General features: G+C 34.1%; 1 protein-coding gene across 2 annotated transcripts in view; it reads right to left on the minus strand.

Moving 5' to 3' along the window:
- Positions 1-235: 235 nt before the first annotated feature.
- Positions 236-19,321, minus strand: part of LOC105785566 (phospholipid-transporting ATPase 3) — a 31,233-nt gene continuing 12,147 nt past the window's right edge. For both annotated transcript variants that reach the window (XM_012611675.2, XM_012611673.2), the window contains 12 exons: positions 14,506-14,648; positions 5,506-5,607; positions 5,357-5,420; positions 5,041-5,253; positions 3,223-3,388; positions 3,027-3,106; positions 2,687-2,926; positions 1,981-2,202; positions 1,657-1,824; positions 1,210-1,572; positions 1,019-1,125; positions 236-790 (listed from right to left, as the gene is read on the minus strand). In XM_012611675.2, coding sequence (XP_012467129.1) covers positions 478-790; positions 1,019-1,125; positions 1,210-1,572; positions 1,657-1,824; positions 1,981-2,202; positions 2,687-2,926; positions 3,027-3,106; positions 3,223-3,388; positions 5,041-5,253; positions 5,357-5,420; positions 5,506-5,607; positions 14,506-14,648 — 2,181 coding nt within the window. In that variant the 3' untranslated portion in view covers positions 236-477. The remainder of the gene's footprint in view (positions 791-1,018; positions 1,126-1,209; positions 1,573-1,656; positions 1,825-1,980; positions 2,203-2,686; positions 2,927-3,026; positions 3,107-3,222; positions 3,389-5,040; positions 5,254-5,356; positions 5,421-5,505; positions 5,608-14,505; positions 14,649-19,321) is intronic.

Raw genomic sequence — 19,321 nt, forward strand, 5'->3', positions numbered from 1 at the left:
TTTCTGTACATCCGTGACAACCTCACACTCGATTTGGTTCCTAACAGAAAGCTTTATAATGGAACTTCAAAAAAAAAAAAAAAAAAAGCAGCACTACAACAAAACTGACTAATTTTACAGATCTCTAGGGGTAGGCTATCAAATGAGGGGTTTGGGGAAAAAATTTGTACAACAATGTTGTTCCAAATCAATTTATTTTGTTTGGTTTGTTCAATATGAGTTATTTAATATCCTAGAATAAAAAAATCATTAAAAATCATTTGTATAATTGCCATTTAAGAGTGTTCATGATTTTTCTGTACATCCGTGACAACCTCACACTCGATTTGGTTCCTAAAAGAAAGCTTTATAATGGAACTTCAAAAAAAAAAAAAAAAAACAGCACTACATCAAATTCACTAATTTTACAGATCTCTAGGGCTAGGCTATCAAATGAGGGGCTTGGGGAAAAAATTTGTACAACAATGTTGTTCCAAATCAATTTATTTTGTTTGGTTTTGGCTTTGGCTTCGACCTCATGCTAGCTCTGCGAGCAACATCCCATGCTTTCTGAGGTGCATATACACCGAGTTGTGAAGCAAAAAAGGACTCGTAACCAGGAGAGTCAAAGGCAAAGCCCGTGTGTTTGGATAATTCCCTTGGTAATTGAGATAAAGCATAGCTTCTAGCCTCATCTGGTGTAAGCTGATTATCAATTCCCAGTAAATCTGTACGACCACTATCATCAGCTTCATCCTTGTGAATTTCCTGAACAATCTGATAATCATAGGGGAAGAACCATCTTTGCACACTGGAAACAAAAGTAAACACGTTAAGAAAAAATCATACAGCATAGAAAATAAGAGCGAGGAAAAAGAATGGGCTATGTATGGCTTTAATTTTGGCAGCTAATACAAACACAACTTGAAACTCATGCCTTGGAAATCTATTGCGCACCTAACAGCCTTATAGTGTTAAATGATTTTCATGCAGCAAATTATGTCAGAGTAGAGAACTTGCAGTTATTTCTCATTCTTACCCTAAGTAAAGGAAATCTCCCAGAAGTGCAGCAACAGGAACAAGAAGAAGAGTGATGTAGAAATAGAATGTACTCATCAAGACGTATATGACCCAAAAGATATTCTCCTGCAGTAGCAAATACAGCCATTAAGTTGCATGCCTCAATCCAAATGGAGAGAGAAAGCTGATGAAATGTGATTATCCACTTACCTGTCGATCATATGGAGTCATAATACCAGAATATAAGAAAATAAACAAGAACCACGCTACAATGCTTCCTCCAACACTAATGTAATGCCATCTTGTGATTGAATTACAGATCATAAGAAGGCGCAAATTGACAGTTACTACAACACACGTGAAGGCCATTGTGCTGACATCCCATAGACCAAACATTTTACCAGATGAACCTTGACTTGTAGAACTGGAAACTGTCACAAAGTAGTAGAAGACTAGAGATTGATAGACAGCAAAAAAGGCCCATATTGCAACAACTCTCCACTTGAAGAACATATTTTTTATTCCCTCCTTGTATAATTCAGGGTACCTCTTTGAAAGGGATGAACTGACATCCTGGACATCAAACAAAGTCTTGAATAAATCAAGCTTATAACAGGGGAACAAAATTCTATTAAATAAATGGAAAATTTGCGGTACCTTATCAAAAAGGCCAACAATAATCACCGGTAGTGCAGTGAATATGACATTATACAACGACTGGAACCAATCGTCATAGAATCTTTGACCAGAAAATCCAGTATAAAAGGTGAACCAAAACTGAGTCAAAGTGAATGTAAGATTCTTGTAAAAGAAATACGTCACAACCTGCAAAACAGGGTGCCATGAATATCATCACCAAGCAGCAGTTTTAAATTGCTTTGAAGGGAAAAGAAAAGTCAAACCCTGCATGATATAAAAGATAACACCAAGGCCCATACATCCAACAAAAAATGTTAAATGTTTCTGAAAAGAAACTCAAACCTTGCATAATCTAATATAAGACCATCGTCCATGAACAAGGAGCAAATCTTTAAGAAAACGAAACTGAGCAATTGCAAAATCACTAGCCATAACTGCTTGCATCCCCTCAAGCCCACTAATCCCAACACCAATATGAGCAGCTTGAATCATGCTAACATCATTGGCACCATCACCGATACTAAGTGTAATTTTACGTGCACCTTTCTTGACTAGACTTGTTACCTGCAAATGCAAAAGTAAATTTAGATGTTACTTTCAAAACAACAGAAGTTAAACCATATTTCCTCTTTCCTATCAATAGTTTGAACTACATTTTCTTTTCTTACATTGAAAGAAAAAAAACAAAATTTTAATCATAGTTTCATATGAACTTCAGCACTCAAAGAGAGCTCATTAAAATAATCCTAGTCATCACAGAGAAAATTGGTTTAGGGCAGAGTTAACACACCAAACACTGTTAGTTTGATAAAGTTCTAAAAATGCATGTAATGGCGCCAATCCTCAAAACCTGTCAACATTGCAAAACATTGTTCAAAATAATATAGACCACAGCGAACCCAGTCACTTCACCAAGGTATCTTCAGAAAAATGTCATGCCATTTGCAAATTGTCATCAATTTACTAAATTGACCTTTTATCCATACATACCAACACCACTGAAAGCTAAATTAATGATGTTTCATTTCAGTTACCATCAGGAACCTACCTGAGCTTTCTGTAGAGGGGAGACTCGACAGCAAACAACCGAAGAACAATTCAAGCTCAAATTGAGAAGCATTATTCGTAAACTTGGGTCTAAAGCATACATCAGACATTTTCCATCTATAATAAGTGCTAATTTTGGTCCAGAGACACCGTGAAAATATTGCTGTGCCTCATCAAGGCACTTCTTCAGTTGTTTTTTAACTTCCTCCTTGATAAAGCGTGCAATTTCCACTTGGTCCCCCTGATAAGTAAAAGAATAAACATGAATATATAGAATAGTTTGTATTACAGTAAATCCTAAACTAAAAGCAACTAAAGAAAGACTAGTTTTAAATGCTTACCCTTTCTTCAACTTCTCTAATAGCATCTGTTTCAGAGCTGATAATGAATTGTTTCATCTCATTGTTTAGTAAGTTGCATGCTGCGACATTATTAGAAACAAAAGAGAAATGAAGATTGTTAACCATACAAGGACTGAATACATTATCTGATTCCAAGGAAAATTGACGCAAAATAGAATCTCCCATTGAATCTTACCATAAGCTATATTTATTGCAGTTTCCATCTTGTCCCCTGTTAGCACCCAAATCTTAATCCCAGCTCGGGAAAGAGTCTCAATGCAATCTGGCACTCCTTCTTGAAGCTTGTCTTCTATCGCAGTTGCACCAATTAAAATGAGATCCTTTTCTATGAGTTCAGCTACCTGCATAAGTTACAAAAATGTGCATGATATAATAATCATTAAATTACATCTCTATAGAGGTAACTCATCTTTCCAGTAACAGTAACCTGAAAGTTCAAAGCTGATTAAAAAAACCCTAATTCCCTAATCCAGTTAAGCCTAATACAACTACAATGAAATCATGATTCCTGGCTTCATGGATAATAAAAAACTCACCCTTGGTAAAAAATATAAAGAACCACTTTTGAAAGAAATATTTTATTTATAATTAAGCTAATGTTTAAAAATAAAAATCATGTAAAAACATTTGAACTAGAAAATAGAATTATATCTATCAAAATTATAATAAAAGAATACAAAAATATATATTTCACATGACATTAAAGAAAGGTTCAAAGAAAACACGAGATTTAGTTTTGAACTTGGCAAAAGGTATTAGCTTGAAAGTATAAAATTATAATATAAGATATATATAATTTTGATAGAAATCTTGATTCACATATTAAGTGGGTCATATTGATTGTATCTGATCTTACATGTCAAGTAATTCCCTAAACCAGATACAACTAGAATGGAACCATGATTACTGGCTTCATGGATAATAAAAAGCCACCTTTCATCAAAAATATTAAGAACCACTTTCGACAGATGCATTTATTTATAATTAAGCTAATGTTTAAAATATAAATTATGTAGAAATATTTGAACTAGAAAATAAAATTATATCTATTAAAATTATAATAAAAGAAAACAAAAATATATATTTCACATAACATTAAAAAAGGTTCAAAGAAAACACTAGATTTTATTCGAACTTGGCAAAAAGGTATTAGCTTGAAAGTATAAAAATTATAATATAAGATAAATATAATTTTGAGAGAATCTTGATTCACATATTAAGTGGGTAATATTGACTGTATCCAATGTTACATATCACATAATCTTGGTCATAAAAGTTTCCTACAATTTAGATGGGAATTAGATATTCCTCCAAGACAATGATCTGATCACTCTCAGTGATCCAAGATCCCTGCTACAGAATCACCGAGTAGAGAGTCCTTTCCAAGTATCTCATAAATCTAAGTTTCTTGACCATACATCTAATTCAGATTCAAAATGCCTTTCCCTTCCCAGCTAACAGAAGAAATATTCTCCCTATAGATTCACTTATTGCAACCTTGTCAGATTAACTTTGCACCATTAGCCATGTTATGGCTTGAGAAAACCTCCTATTAAAAGCAAACAAACCTCCACAACTTTCATCCCAAAAGGACTGAAATGCCACAGAAGTCAGCTTGATCTTAGTCCCTTGTACTAAGGGGTATATAACTATATTAGGTTTTGACCAAATTAAGATCAAGACCAAGCCATTTCATTTCACAAGATGTTCCTATCATTTAAGTAAAGTGGATCATCCAAAAGATAAGGTGACATTAACAGCAAAGCCAGCCTAGTAAAGAATAACAGATTAGCGCCAAGATTTCAGTAAACAAAATCATTACAGCATTATTATGAAAATAGTAAATAAATAAAAAATAAAAATCAAAGCAAATAATAAATGAATCAATATAATTCTTTAAATGAAGAGAAGATAAAAATATCATTATTACAAAAGAAAAAAATATATACTTAGTTTCTTCAAGGAGAAAATGATACCACATAGATAAACATACCTCATCCAACTTCCTTTCACGATCTCGTAGAGATGACTTGGCTTGGATGAATTTCTCATTCCAGCTCTCATAAACGTCTGGAGCTAGATCTTTATAGGCTAGGCAAAGGGTTCGTAATCCAGCAGAGCCAAATTTTTCCAAATGTTCCCTGGTCACCTTCTTTAAGTCATCACTTCCACCCACCAACCTCTCATAAATGACAGTATCAGCTCCCTGTGAAAAGCATGGTTCTGGCCCAGTGTCATCCTTGTTTTTTTTTCCCCGAGAAAACATTTTTAATGCTCATACTATTTGAAAACTTCTGAAGATTCAGTACCTTACAGTATAGTACCAGCCTTCCATCTGGATAACGGCATACAACAGATTGGCGCTTCCTCGTACTATTTAGTAAAGAAAATGAGTTACACATTAGTGCCAACCAGAAAGAACTCATACAAAATGATAGGAGCAAAGATGCATCCAAACCTATTGAACTCGAGAACATTTAAAATCTCATAAGACACATCTTGGATTTTACCCATCCTCTCCACATGAGATTCACGAACATATATCATTGTAGGGGTACGCCTACAAAAGGAAAGAAAAAAAAAAGAGCGTCAAATCAAGCTGCAAAATCATGCAGCAACAGTAACCTCCTCAACCTAGCTCACACCAAAAAGGAAACAACAATCATAATGCCCAGAAAAAACGATCAAAATTTGTCAGAGATGAAGCAGGAGCTTTGTTTTCTAATATTTTATTATTTCAGTTTTATTTATTGAGTTATATTATGGATGGCTAGGATTACTAGTTATCTTTAGGGTTTAAACCTAGGACTAAGAATTAAACTTTATTTGCAAGAAATCCTAGCAACTTCAGTTGCAAGAAAGGAAACCTATATAACTAAGTTATAGGCTGCACAACCATCATTATTATTCTCATTATTTTCTTTAAATTAATAGAAAAACGAGGTCTTCTATAACCCTAAGTTTTCTAGAGTTTCATGTGTCCTATTTGTTTGTTTAGTCCTAATTCTTTAATTGCTGCTGTTTTCTCCACTAAACGACATCAATTTTGGTGTCAGAGCCTAATTAGATCCTAGGTTTATATTAGGGTTTGCTTTTAAGCCATGGTTGGAAGAACAGAGTTTGAGAAGGAAATCAAGATTAAAAAAAAGATTTGGCCGTGCTACTAAGTGCGATTAAAAAATTGTCCGGTGCAGTTTATGCTTGGTTGCGACATCAACTAAAAGGAACCTTCATGGAGATTTCGAAAGGTGCCCACAACTAGTTTGATATACCGGAAGGTAGTCTCACTGATAAATCTGATTCTAGTGAGAAAGAAAACCCCTTTCATGATTGAGGTGGATTGAAGGAACAGTTGGCACATGGCCCTGAATTAAACAAAGATGAAAGTAAAGTTGAAGTTACCGATTTTCTTTGTAAGATGTATGTGGAAGATCAAGATTATGATCTAGTAGAACCAATCTATGATGAATATCCTGAAGAAAGTGAAGAAGATGATGTGTATCCAGTTAAGAAAAAGCCTTGGGTTGTCCAAGGAATGATAGCAAAAATATCAGCAGAGGATTGGAGGCAAGTAAAAAATCTCTTGAATATCCCAAGGGATACAACATCATGTGATAATTTTGGAGTAAAAAGGATTGATTCAATTTCCATAATTGAATCAAATTCTGCCATGAAAAAATTCAGTGTTGAGCTCAAGAAAAAGCTGGAAAGTTTGAAGGCAAGTCATATTGTGAAGGCGGTGCAGTCTTTTGAAGAAAAAATACCTGCAATCAACACGAAAGTTGTTGCTGAAATTCGAGTTCCGATGGTTTCTAGAGAAAGTCGGTGGATGAAATTCATGAAATGGGTAGAAGTGAGGACTTATTGTTGATAATTTCACGTGAATGTTTGCCTTGGCATCTGAACAACAGTTATTTGTTTGAACCTCTTGATCTAATTTGTTTTTGCTCTAAGACAACATTTATGTGTAGGTTGGACTTGTTTGCTTATGATCATGCCTCAAAGTCTCTTATCTTGGTGGAGAATTGAATGTTACTTGGAATTCTACATGCAAGGGGGGAGATCAGTTCTTTTGGCTTTAGGACTGTAGCATGAGACATTCAATGATTTCAGCTTTCATCTTTTGGGCCTATTCAATTACTAAGTTTTGTGATGGTAAGTTAAAAGTCAGCTTGTCCTTACTCTGAAAGATGCCTATGCTGTCACTGCTATGGGAGAATGTACTGCATACAAGTTCATATATTTGCAATGATGCTGCATTCATATAAGCATTACTGTGATGCTATAATCCAACAGGGTTCATTGCCAAATCGTTCAAGCAAGGTTGCTGGGAGTGTGGTTGATAAATAATGTACAACTTTTCCATTAATTTGATACGAAGGTTGTGTTGAAATATGTGAAACCCATATATTTTGGGATATAATTTTAGGTAGATAAATCTTATTTAGATAGATAAATCTTAGAATAAATCATTTGAGATATTCTAGGAATATTTTATTTTATCTTTTAGTAATTTATTAGAATAAGGGAATTATTTTCCTTATGGTTTAGTAGTTTATTAGAATAAGGGAATTATTTTCCCAATTAGGTTATGACTCTTTTATTTATTTAAATTCAATTGTTTAGTTAATAAAAGACAGAACAGTTTTATTAAATACTCTCTCGAAAACTTTCAGGTTGTTATACTCTGACATATTTGCAGATTCTCAAGCTCCTATATTAGCTCTGCTTCATGCACTGTTGAGGGGTTTCCCAAGGTCCAATAATTCCAGCTTTGAACCAATGAAAATCTTCTCAAATGATGCTGGAAAATGGGTACAGGTACTGAGAGTTGTACTGCTAACCTCAACCATCATCCTTATCAACTCCTAGGTATTCAAATACATGAAACTCATCTATTTTGGAATATATTTAAAAGTTATTTAGGTAGATAAATCTTAGAATTCATTTGAGATATTTTAGAAATATTTTATTTTATCTTTTAGTAGTTTATTAAAATAAATTAATTATTTTCCCAATTAGGTTATGACTTTTTTCTCTATTTAAATTCAATTCTTCAGTTAATAAAAAACATAACAATTTTATTAAATACTCTTTTGAAAATTTTCATAACATCTGAACTAGGTTAAATCTCTAGTAACATAATGGTTAAAACAATCTTCACTAGAGATAAGAGATCCAGCAATCAAACGGAGGTAGAAAGTTTTGCCATTAAAACAACTATCGAGAGCGCAATGACTCAAGGGACAGATGCGTCTCACCTCTCTTTTCAGCTGACATCTCACAAGCTGAATGACAAGAATTATCTCAAATGGTCGCAGTCCGTAAAGTTAGCAATTGATGGGTGCAGCAAGTTAGGTCATTTAACTGGAGAAGTCAAGCAACCACAGGTGTGCAATCCAAAGATAAGCAAGTGGAGGTCAGAAAAATATATGACAATTGCGTGGCTTATTAATTCCATGAAAGCATTCATAGGTAAACCTTTTCTTTTTCTCTCGACTGTTAAAGATTTTTGGGACACTGTGAAAGACACCTATTTAAATTTAGAAAACGTTTCACAAATCTTTGAGTTAAAAATAAAACTCTAGAAACCTAGACAAAGAGAAGCAAAAGTTACTTTTTATTATAACGAGATGATATCTCTTTGGTAAGAATTGGATTAGTGTTATAATGATGAATAGGAGTATCTCGGAGATGGTATAAATGCTACGAAAAAAGAAGAGAAAGAAAGCTTATTTATTTCTGGCTAGTTTAAATAAAGAATTTGATGAAATGAGATCTCAAATCTTAGGGATAAAGCCACTTCTAAGACTATGAGATTTTTTCTGACGTTAGAAGAGAGGAGACAAGGGAAAAAGTAGTGTTAAGGCTAGAATTTTAACTAATGATGATAATTCTACTCTTGTAACTGTTAAAAAATAATGATGATAGTGAAAAAAGAAAAAAAAAACATTGGTGCGATCACTGCAAAAAATATTGGCACACTTGAAAAATGTGTTGAAAGCTCCATGAAAAACCGGCGAATGAAAAAAAAAGAGTGGCAATGGTCATGGTTCACAATCAGGGGATAGTAGAGCTTTCCAAACGACTAATGAAAATTATAAAGGCCATAGTTCTCTAGAACGGTCTCCATTCACTAAGGAACAATTAGAGCATCTACACAAGCTTTTTCAATTATCACAGTTTCGGATGAATTCTTCTATTCCTAACTCATCCAATAATCCTTCTTCCTCATTTACCCATCAGATACTGATTTTTCTATTTTTTTTCAGTGTCAAGCCTTGTAAAACAAACACGTGGATCATTGATTCTAGAGCTAGTGATCACATGACTAGTAGTCATTTTCTTTTCTCAACTTACACACCTTGTGCAAGAAACAAAAAGATCATAGTACCAGATGGGTCGTTCTCGGCAATAGTCGAAAAAGGCACTGTTAAAATTTCGCTTTACTTAGTTTTACATGATATTTTACATGTGTCAAATCTAGTTTGTAATCTCATATCGGTTAGTAAATTATCTTAGTCCTCGAATTGTCATGTTATATTTGACTCCTCTATGTGTAAATTTCAAGACATGGTCTCGAGGAGGATGATTGACAATACAAAATAATCTGGTGGAATTTACTTTCTTCACGACGACCATCTAAGTCAACCAACAACTACTTTATATTTAAATTTTGTTTCTAGTTTTAATAAGGTTATGATTTGACATTATAGGCTTAGACATCCTAATTTTTACTATTTAAGATATTTGTTACCTAATCTATTTAAAAATAAGTCTTTCTTCATATCACTGTGAATTTTGTGAATTGACTAAACATCATCGGTCATTCTTTCCACCTAAAAGATATAAAGTTTCCAAACCTTTTTCGTTAATTCATAGTGATGTTTGAGGACCTTCGAAAGTCTCAACTTTTTCAAGAAAACATTGGTTTCTCACATTTATTGATGATTATACTCGCATTTGTTGGATATTTTTATTAAAAAATAAGTCTAAAGTTAAAAATGTGTTTAAGATCCTTGCACTCAAATATGCAAATTACACGCTTTCATTATTTTGGTCTCAGAGCCAAGATGGTGGTCTCCACTGGTTATTCCTATAACCGCAACAATCCACCACCCCTACCACCATCGATGCCCATCCTACAACTGCTGACACATCCAATGAAGTTGTTTTACAGCAGCTCGCTTACATTACATCCAAGGGGAGGCCATTGACGCTTCCATGAGAGCCCAATCTAAGTGAAAAGGACTAGAAACCTCATTGGGGCAACGTGCAGTAAGCTAAACTTTTGGGACAGACGAAGCAAAAGATGAGAATGATTCCCCACGATGGTTCAGGTATTCTTCTCAACAGCCACCTACGAAAATTAGATTTTCCCGATTCAATGGTGGGGATCCCAACAGCTGGATTTTGAAAGCTGAGAAGCATTACCGGTATTGTCAAACTCCCAATTATCTCAAGGTTGATGTTGCAACTATGTATCTGGTAGGGGACGCACTAGATTTTTTTGCTAAGGTCAACAATAAGCAAACAAGAACCATACAACAATACCAACAAAAATTTGCTAAACACTCTGCTCATGTTAAAAATTGGCCTGAACACATTATCTTTTGGGGATTTTCTTAATGGATTACACAACGATCTCAAGGCTAATGTCAGAATCCACAAACCACAATTCATCTATAAAGCCATGAGTTTGGCACTTGAGTTCAAACAGAAGTTGAGCACTTCTAGTGGACCTCAAAACTTTACTTGGGTTGTTATACCAAACCTAGTCCAGCAATTGTTGTCCCAATAACACCGCACCCTCAAAATCTACAAACCTTCGAACATCAAAAAACCAGGTTTGATCCTCTACCCCGTGGCCATGGGATGTTGAACATCATAATACAGCACCACCTTTGAAAACATGTTTGAAAGAAAAACAGGACAGCAAGTGGTAACTTTATGGACTTTGAAAAAGTCAACAAAGAAGAAACCAACTGCTTACTGAATTACTTCGGAGTTACACAATTCATGGACTCTTCTCCACCTTCTACATGTTCAGCTTAACAAACACCATTAGCACCTTCAACACTTCCATTACGTTACTAAATTTAAGGAATTTGTTATGCTTTCAGTAGTTTAAATTTTTGTTGTATTGTTTAAGTTGTTATTAAGGGAAAAATATTCTAAATTCTTTAATTGGAGTTTTGTCCTCTCCAGACAAACAACCTACTTGGGTGTTTAAGATCCTTGCACTCAAATATGCAAATTACATTGTTTTATCTTACTATAACTCCTATCACATGTGGGGGATTTTTATCAAAGGCTGTCAAAGAATTTCACAAGAACACTAATCAATTATTGGGAGAATTGCACAAGAAGCAAAAGCAAGGGCCAAATATACAAGTATTGGAATGCTAGAGTAAGGATTGTAAGCAATACTAATGATTGATTTATTATCACAATACAGCCTCATTGGTCCTTTCTATTTTATTCTTAAGTCATCTAAGATTATCTTCAACTGGAGTAACTCACATATTCCTAACGCCATTGATCTGAACTCTGCCTTTGTGCTTGATCTTGCTATCTCGTTTTGTTTCTTTTGTTTCTTCTCCATGTTACAAGATTCCCACCTAATAGAGTATAGTAATCAAACGTTGATCTCCTGTCGACCAAAGATCCTACGTAATCTGCATCAGTATAAGCTTTTAACGTCACACATGTGCAGGTTTGTCGCTTAAACAACATTCCTCTTGTTGGGCTGCCTTTCAAGTATTCTCTTGTTTGCTGCTTTAAGGTGTGATTCTTCAAGATTGTGCATAAATTGGCTTACCACGCTCACTGCAAATCCTATATCTGGTCTTGTGTGCCAGATATATCAACCTCCGAACAAGCCTCTGATAAGATCCTCTATCTACGATGGGACCTTCTAGAGCATCAAATTCGGCTGGGCCTCAATTGGTTTACAACCAATCTTCCTTGTTTCTTTCAACAAGTCGAGCATGTACTTTTGCTGGGAGCTGAAAATTCTTTGCTTTGAAAGCACTACTTCAATGCCTAGAAAGTATTTTAATTTTCCTAGCTCTTTGATGTCAAACTCTTTCAGACATTGCTTCAAATTGTTCATCTATTCTACATCATTACCAGTTACGATGATGTCATCTACATAAACTAACAATGTTGTAACTCTCCCAGAATCTGAGTGTCTCACGAACAAGATATGGTCTCCTTGACATTGCTTGTATCTCAACGATACCATTACCTTAGCAAACCTCCCAAACCAAGCTCGTAGTGATTGTTTGAGCTCATAAAGAGCTTTCTTCAGTTTGCACACCATTCCCTCTTTAGATTCAAATCCAGGAGAAACTTCCATGTAAATTCCTCTTCTAGATACCATGGAGGAACGCATTTTTTATATCAAATTATTGTAGATTCCACTCAAAATTACCAGCTAACGACAAACGTATCAGTAGTATGTTCATTTTTTGCAATAGGGGCAAATGTCCCAAGATAATCAATGCCATAGGTTTGAGTGTATCTTTTGGCCACCAATGTTGCCTTGTATCTTTCTACTGAGCCTTCAGCTTTGTATTTTATAGTGAAAACCCACCTACATCAGACCAGTTTCTTCCCTTTTGGCACTTCAACTAAACTCCCATGTTCTGTTCTTCTTAAGGGCTTTCATCTCAATTTTCATAGCATCCTCCCATCTCTTATCTCCTAAGGCTCTATGGTTTAGAGATAGATTTGGATACGACATGAAAAAGATAAAGTGGATGTTTTGTGCAAGTTCTTGTTCCTTTCTTAAGTGAAATTGGCTGGTCTTCAGTACTCGATTTTTTTTGCTTGTCTGCTGGTTCAATTGGCTCAACACTTGGTGTGACACTACCGGTTAGTTTGAAAGTGGTTTCGGGAAATTGGGCAACAGCACGAATAGGAGATTATACTTGTACTGGTCGAGAGACTAGTATTTTCCTCCAAGAATAAACCTGTAGTGGTTGAAGGTTATCTTGGTTTCCCTTATCTTTCATCATTTCAATTGATTTAACTGACTCGATTGATGGAGAAGTAAGAGAAGTGGACTCAAAAAAAACAAATTCAGTTGCCATGAATGGTTTTAATTGTAACGAAGTGGGCTCAGAGACGGTTATGGGTATAGACACATCAAGAAGAAACATATATTTTGCTTTATCTTCATTCAAGGTCTCCCCCTGAATAAGCCTGTTGGAAAAAAGGATTCATCCTCGACAAAAGTAACATCAACCAAGACAGAGAATTTTTTAGTAGGTGGAACATTTATAACCCTTTTGTGTGGAAGAATATCAAATAAAAATGCATCGAAGAGCACGTGGATCCAATTTACTCCTATTGTGAGAATGAACATGGACAAACTCAACACCCAAAGATTTGAGGAATAAAATTGTTTCAATAGAAAATTTTAGGAAAATTTTTTTGAGAATATCAATAGGACTTTTGAACCCAAGTACACGTGTCGGGAACCTATTAATAAGAAAGGCAGTGGTTAATACAGCTTCACCCAAGTATTGTTTTGGAACATTCTTGTGAAACAACAATGATCTAGTGATCTATAGGAGATACCATTCTTTCGCTCACCCCTTCGTTTTGTTGTGGAGTGGTAACACATTAGGGTTCAAGAATAATCCTTGTCTTTTGAAAGAATGGCGATCGAAATCCATTAATTTTTACATCAAACTGAGTATTGATTATGTTGTAAAAAAGAAAACCAATTTAATTAAGTTATAGGTTTCACAATCATTATAATTCTTATTATTTTCTTTGAATTAATAGAAAAACTAGAGGTTTTCTATAACCCTAAGTTTTTTAGAGTTCCATCTTTCCTATTCGTTTGTTCAGCCCTAATTCTTTTTATTGTTGTTTTCTCTCCAAAACCACATCAATAGAAGTATGATTTGACAAATCTATACTCATTTCCTTTGCTAGCTGTCTATCAAAAGTCATAAGTAATTGCCAAATTTGAGGGATCATCTCATTTGTACAAGACATTGAGTTGATGAACTTTAGGAAAAAGCAACCAAATAGTAGCACTATCCCTTGGAAAGAAAATTAACAACTAATAATCAAGAACCACCAAAATAAGTTGCTTCATTAACATTTTTCCTTTCCTTAAGAAATAGAATCATCTAGGAAAGAAAATTGAACCATTCGATAAAAGCTTGAAAAAAATTTATCAGATTTATAAAAACATTTGGTTCACTTGGTACATTGACATCAAGATAGGTATGCTTTACTTCAAAAGCTACCTAAAACAAGAAAAAGACCAGGGATGAATCAAATTTACTTTAGTTAAGTGGAAAACATGCAATCCAATGTTTCAAACAAACAGATTAAAACTAAATCAAAATCAAGTTGAATTCAATTAAATTGTTAATTAGAATTCTCACAAAAATAAATCCTTCCACTTCCGAATGAGACATTGGAAAACCCTAACCTGTAAAAGAAGTAGCCAAAATGCTTTGCGGCCAAAACCAATGCAGCCTCATCTGGGGATGCAGCTTGATATTTGATTTTCTCAGGGGACTCATCACCTTCAGGGAGCACAGTGTGGCATATGGCAAGGCACCTAAAAAATTCCTACAATGAAGAAACAAAACATGCCTTAAAACTTTGTAGTTAATAAATTAGACTATTGTATTATTTCAATTAGGTAGGTATCCAGCAAAAAGTATAACTAGGTTCAAAAATAAATACTAATGAAAAGAAAGAAAGCTAAATTTCAATCATGTTTTATGCACTCCTAAATTACACTATGTGCAATAAACAAATGAATAATGCAATTATATAAAAAGGGAACCTGATAATCAACACTAGAAGATGGGCCCATCATAGGCTCTATTTGTCTACAAACACTAGCTTTGATTATCATATTATATAAAGAAAGAGCCTTGTTATTATAAATTAAGCTTAATAATGCACTAGGACATATTTTGCCTACTCAAAACTAGTTGAGAAGAAAATAGCTTAAAAATTTGAGGAATACATGAATGTGTGCACACATCCATTGGTAATGCCACAAATATACAATTAAGGAATATCAAAAATTGGCAAAGATATCCAGCATCTAATTGACCGTCCAAAGTAACTTATGTAATATTGAACAATGTATATGTTGACAGCTTATCTCAGCATTACTGATTTTTAAAGATTAGATTAACTTAAAATTAGGATTATTGATTTAATGTATTAATTATATTTCCTTAGTTAGGTCTATTCATTTAGTATAAATTGCCATGAAAATATTTCTGTTGGAATATACAAGAGAAAAGGATTCTTATTATCAACATGGTATCAAGAGCTTGAGAATCCAAATTTTTGGAGCCTATGTTTTCAAAATTCCCGAACCCTAGAAAATCCAATTTCGTAATCTCCATTTTCTGACCTATTTTTTTCTCATCGCCCCCTTCAACAAAGTCACAATCTCATCTTCGACGAAACCTCAAAACCTTATGACCAAACTCCCTGCATGTGGCTCTCACGCGCCACCCACAGCTTCGGCATATTTGCTCACACGCCGACGCATGCAACTCACATCCGCCGAGTTTGATTCTCCAACCACCACGATTGGCTTTGTTGGTGTTTTTCAGGTCTTCCTTGTTATTGGCTCTTGTGCATTCTTTTTTTTGAGAAAAAAGTGACAGAATTAAAAATATATATTATTTATGATAACCCCTCGAATCTAACATCCAATTTTTTAAAGTAAGGTAACGCTTTTAATATTCATATTAATGCTTACTAATGAATTATTGATTCTGATGCAAATATACACATGACAAGTTCCTCTAAAAGTTTTTTAAACTACTTCTCAAGTCAAACAAAAGAAGTGTCATGATAGCCAATGAGTCTATTACTCTTGTAATTGGATCAAGTTCTGTCAACTATACACCCAATATTAAACTATCCTCTGTTCTACATGTTCCTCATTTTCCGGTTGACATTTTATCTGTTAGTGCCATCACAAATACCTTCTCTGATCCTTGTGTATTCTAAGACCTTCAAACAGAGAAGAAGATTGACAATGGTAGATTACATGTTGACTTATATGTTGAAGAGCAATAGTGAATCTGTTCAAGCCTTTTTTGGAGGTAACAAGGTTATCAACCAAGAAATAATGCAATGGCATAAGCAGTTAGGACACGTATCATTTTTTGTTATGTAAAAGTTATATCCTAGATTATATTCAGAAACTTGGTTTGATTCATTATTTTGTGAAGTTTGTGAGTTTGCTAAACACACTAAAAATTCTTATCCTTTGAGAAATAATAGAAGTAATACTCCTTTTATGACTATTCATTCTGATGTTTGGGGACCAACTCAACATACATCATTATCTAGTGATTTGTGATTTGTTACTTTTATCGATTGTTGCCCTAAGATGACTTGGGTGTATTTGCTAAAATCGAAAAATGATATGTTTACATACTTTCAATATTTTCATAAAATGGCGTGTACTTAATTTGATGCTAAGATACAGTTTTTTAGAAATAACAATGGTACAGAGTACAATTTTAATACCTATTTGGAGTCTTATGAGATAATCCATCAAACAACTTGTCCCGATACTAGTTCATAGAATGGGGTTGCTAAAAGGAAAAACAGACATTTGCTAGAAGTTGCCCGATCTCTTATGTTTTCCATGAACCATCCAAAACTATTCTGGGGGGACACAATTCTTGTAGTCGCCTACCTTATTAATAAAATGCCACTCAGAACCCTTAATTTCAAAAGTCCCTTAAAAACTTTACAAGGTAAAAATAATTATAATGTTCCTCCTAGGATATTTGGATTATCTGATACATCCATGATCAGAAAGCAGGCAAATTAGATTCACAAGCCCTTAAATGCGTGTTCATTGAGTATTCTCCAACACAAAAGGTTACAAGTGTTATCATCCTCCTTCACGAAAAACTGTCATTAGTATGGATGTTACATTCAGAGAAACTGAGCCCTATTATGGTACAACTCAATCACCTCTTCAGGTGGAGAACAATGAAAAAGAAGTGATACCTGACTTAGTAACTATTGAAAACCTTATTCCAAAAATCACCATTGTTCAAAGGGAAGCTACTGTTCTAGAAAACACTATTGTTCAAAAAGAGATTGTTGGGCGTTTGGACAAACCAGATTTAAAGAAGTATGCAAGAAGGCTTAGAACAAAAAAAGTCATCATGCAACCTACTATGTGCCAAAACTCCTCATCTTCTGGTGAGTTACCCCCTAATGATTTAGATAAACCTATTGCCCAAAGAAAAGGAGTTAAATCCTGTACTAAACACCCTATGTCTAACTTTATTTCTTATGACTCATTGTCCCCGCCGTATAAAGCCTTTGTCTTGTCTTTGTCCTCTATGTCTATTCCACAGGATTGGCGTGAAGCATTTGAAGATCCCAAGTGGAAAGAAACCATGGTTGAAGAAACAAAGACACTAGTAAAGAATGAGAACTGGGAGCTAGTAACTCCTCTAGAAGGCAAGAATTTGGTGGGATGCAAATGGGTGTTTACCATGAAACAAAAGTATGATGGTTCGATTGAAAGGTACAAAGCCAAATTGGTTGCTAAAGGCTTCACTCAAACTTATGGACTAAACTATAAAGAAACATTTGCCCCTGTTGCCAAAATGAACACCATCAAAATTATGTTTTATTGTGCAGCCAACCTTGACTAGAATCTACAACAACTTGATGTGAAGAATGCATTCCTACATGGAGACTACGAGGAAGTACATATAAAGATTCCTCTTGGATTTGATAATGCAATAATGCAGGGAAAAGTATGTAGATTGAAGAAAGCCTTGTATGGATTGAAATAATTTCCTAAAGCATGTTTTGACAGATTTCAAAAAACTACGATCAGAAAAGTTGACTACTGGCATCTTAGGCTTAAGTCATGTAGCCTCTGACAAGTAATTAGCTGATGTGTTCAATAAAGGACTTAACAATAGAAGCTATCATAATTTGGTTTGCAAATTGGACATGTGTGACATCTATGCACCAACTTGAGGGGGAGTGTCGACAGCTTATCTCAACTAATCTCATTACTGATTTTTAGGGATTAAATTATCTTAAAATTAGGATTATTGATTTAATGTATTGATTATGTTTCCTTAGTTAGGTCTATTCTTTTAGTATAAATAGCTATGTAAATTTTTCTGTTGGAATATACAAGATAAAAGGATTACTATTCTCAACACTATATTATTTTCCATTTTGAATTTATAGTAGAAAATATCCATTCTCCCCTTAGACTTAAAATAGTATAATGTTAGAACCTAAAACTACTTGTTTCTATCTATTAAAAAATTCAACAATTAAGGTAAACTGTTAATGACCGGGCAACTCAGATGTCATGTCATCCAATACAGCATATGATTCTTCAATTTACTCTTTTACCATATTTAAAGATCACAGTGAAATGGAATTAGACAAATAATTCATAATGTTCACTCATGCATGGCTTAACAACAATTTACAATAAAGCCAATACCCAACATCCAAGAAAGATCATGCCAATGGACAACATTGCCATATATGAACAAAACAAAACAAAACAAAATTGTGGTTGACAAATACCAAGTACTGTGGATGAAGGCAAACTTGTCAATCCCTACAGCTGAGCACTCAAAATTGTTTTTAAAACTTTATGGATCTCAACTTCAAATCTATATGAGACTATTGAGATGAAGCTCAATTAATTGATAAAATATCAACCCTGATTACTAGGCTATGTTCAAGATCATGGTTGAAAATACAATTGAAAGCTTGCTATCAGTTTTACTTCTAAATGAACTTTCTCAACTAAATTTCAAAAAAAAAGGCTTATGTCACGGTTTGGCCCCCGCTTATACCCCTATTTTTTCACTTTAGTACCTAAACTTTTTTATCCTATTTCAATTCCTAAGCTATTACTCCATTACAATTTTTATTTAAAAATTTAACAATGTTAAAAAAAGTGACCAACCAATGAAAACATGCCAGGCGACATTCCTTTACACATGGCAATTGTTGATGTGGCTAGAGATGAGCATTTGATCAAGTCGAGTCAAATCAAGAGAAAAAAATTTGAATTAATCGAGTTGACAAGTCTTATTTTATCATCCTAACTTGATTTGAAAATTTTTCAAATCAAGTCGAATCGAGTGAAATTGTTCAAGTTAAATTAAAAAAATTTAACTTTTCCAAAGCAAAATAAGAAAAAAATACTTTAGTATGATAAACTTGAATCATTAATTAACTTATTTAGGTTCCCAAAA

The sequence above is a fragment of the Gossypium raimondii genome, chromosome 1 (assembly GCF_025698545.1).
Source record: "Gossypium raimondii isolate GPD5lz chromosome 1, ASM2569854v1, whole genome shotgun sequence".
NCBI classification, from domain to species: domain Eukaryota; kingdom Viridiplantae; phylum Streptophyta; class Magnoliopsida; order Malvales; family Malvaceae; genus Gossypium; species Gossypium raimondii.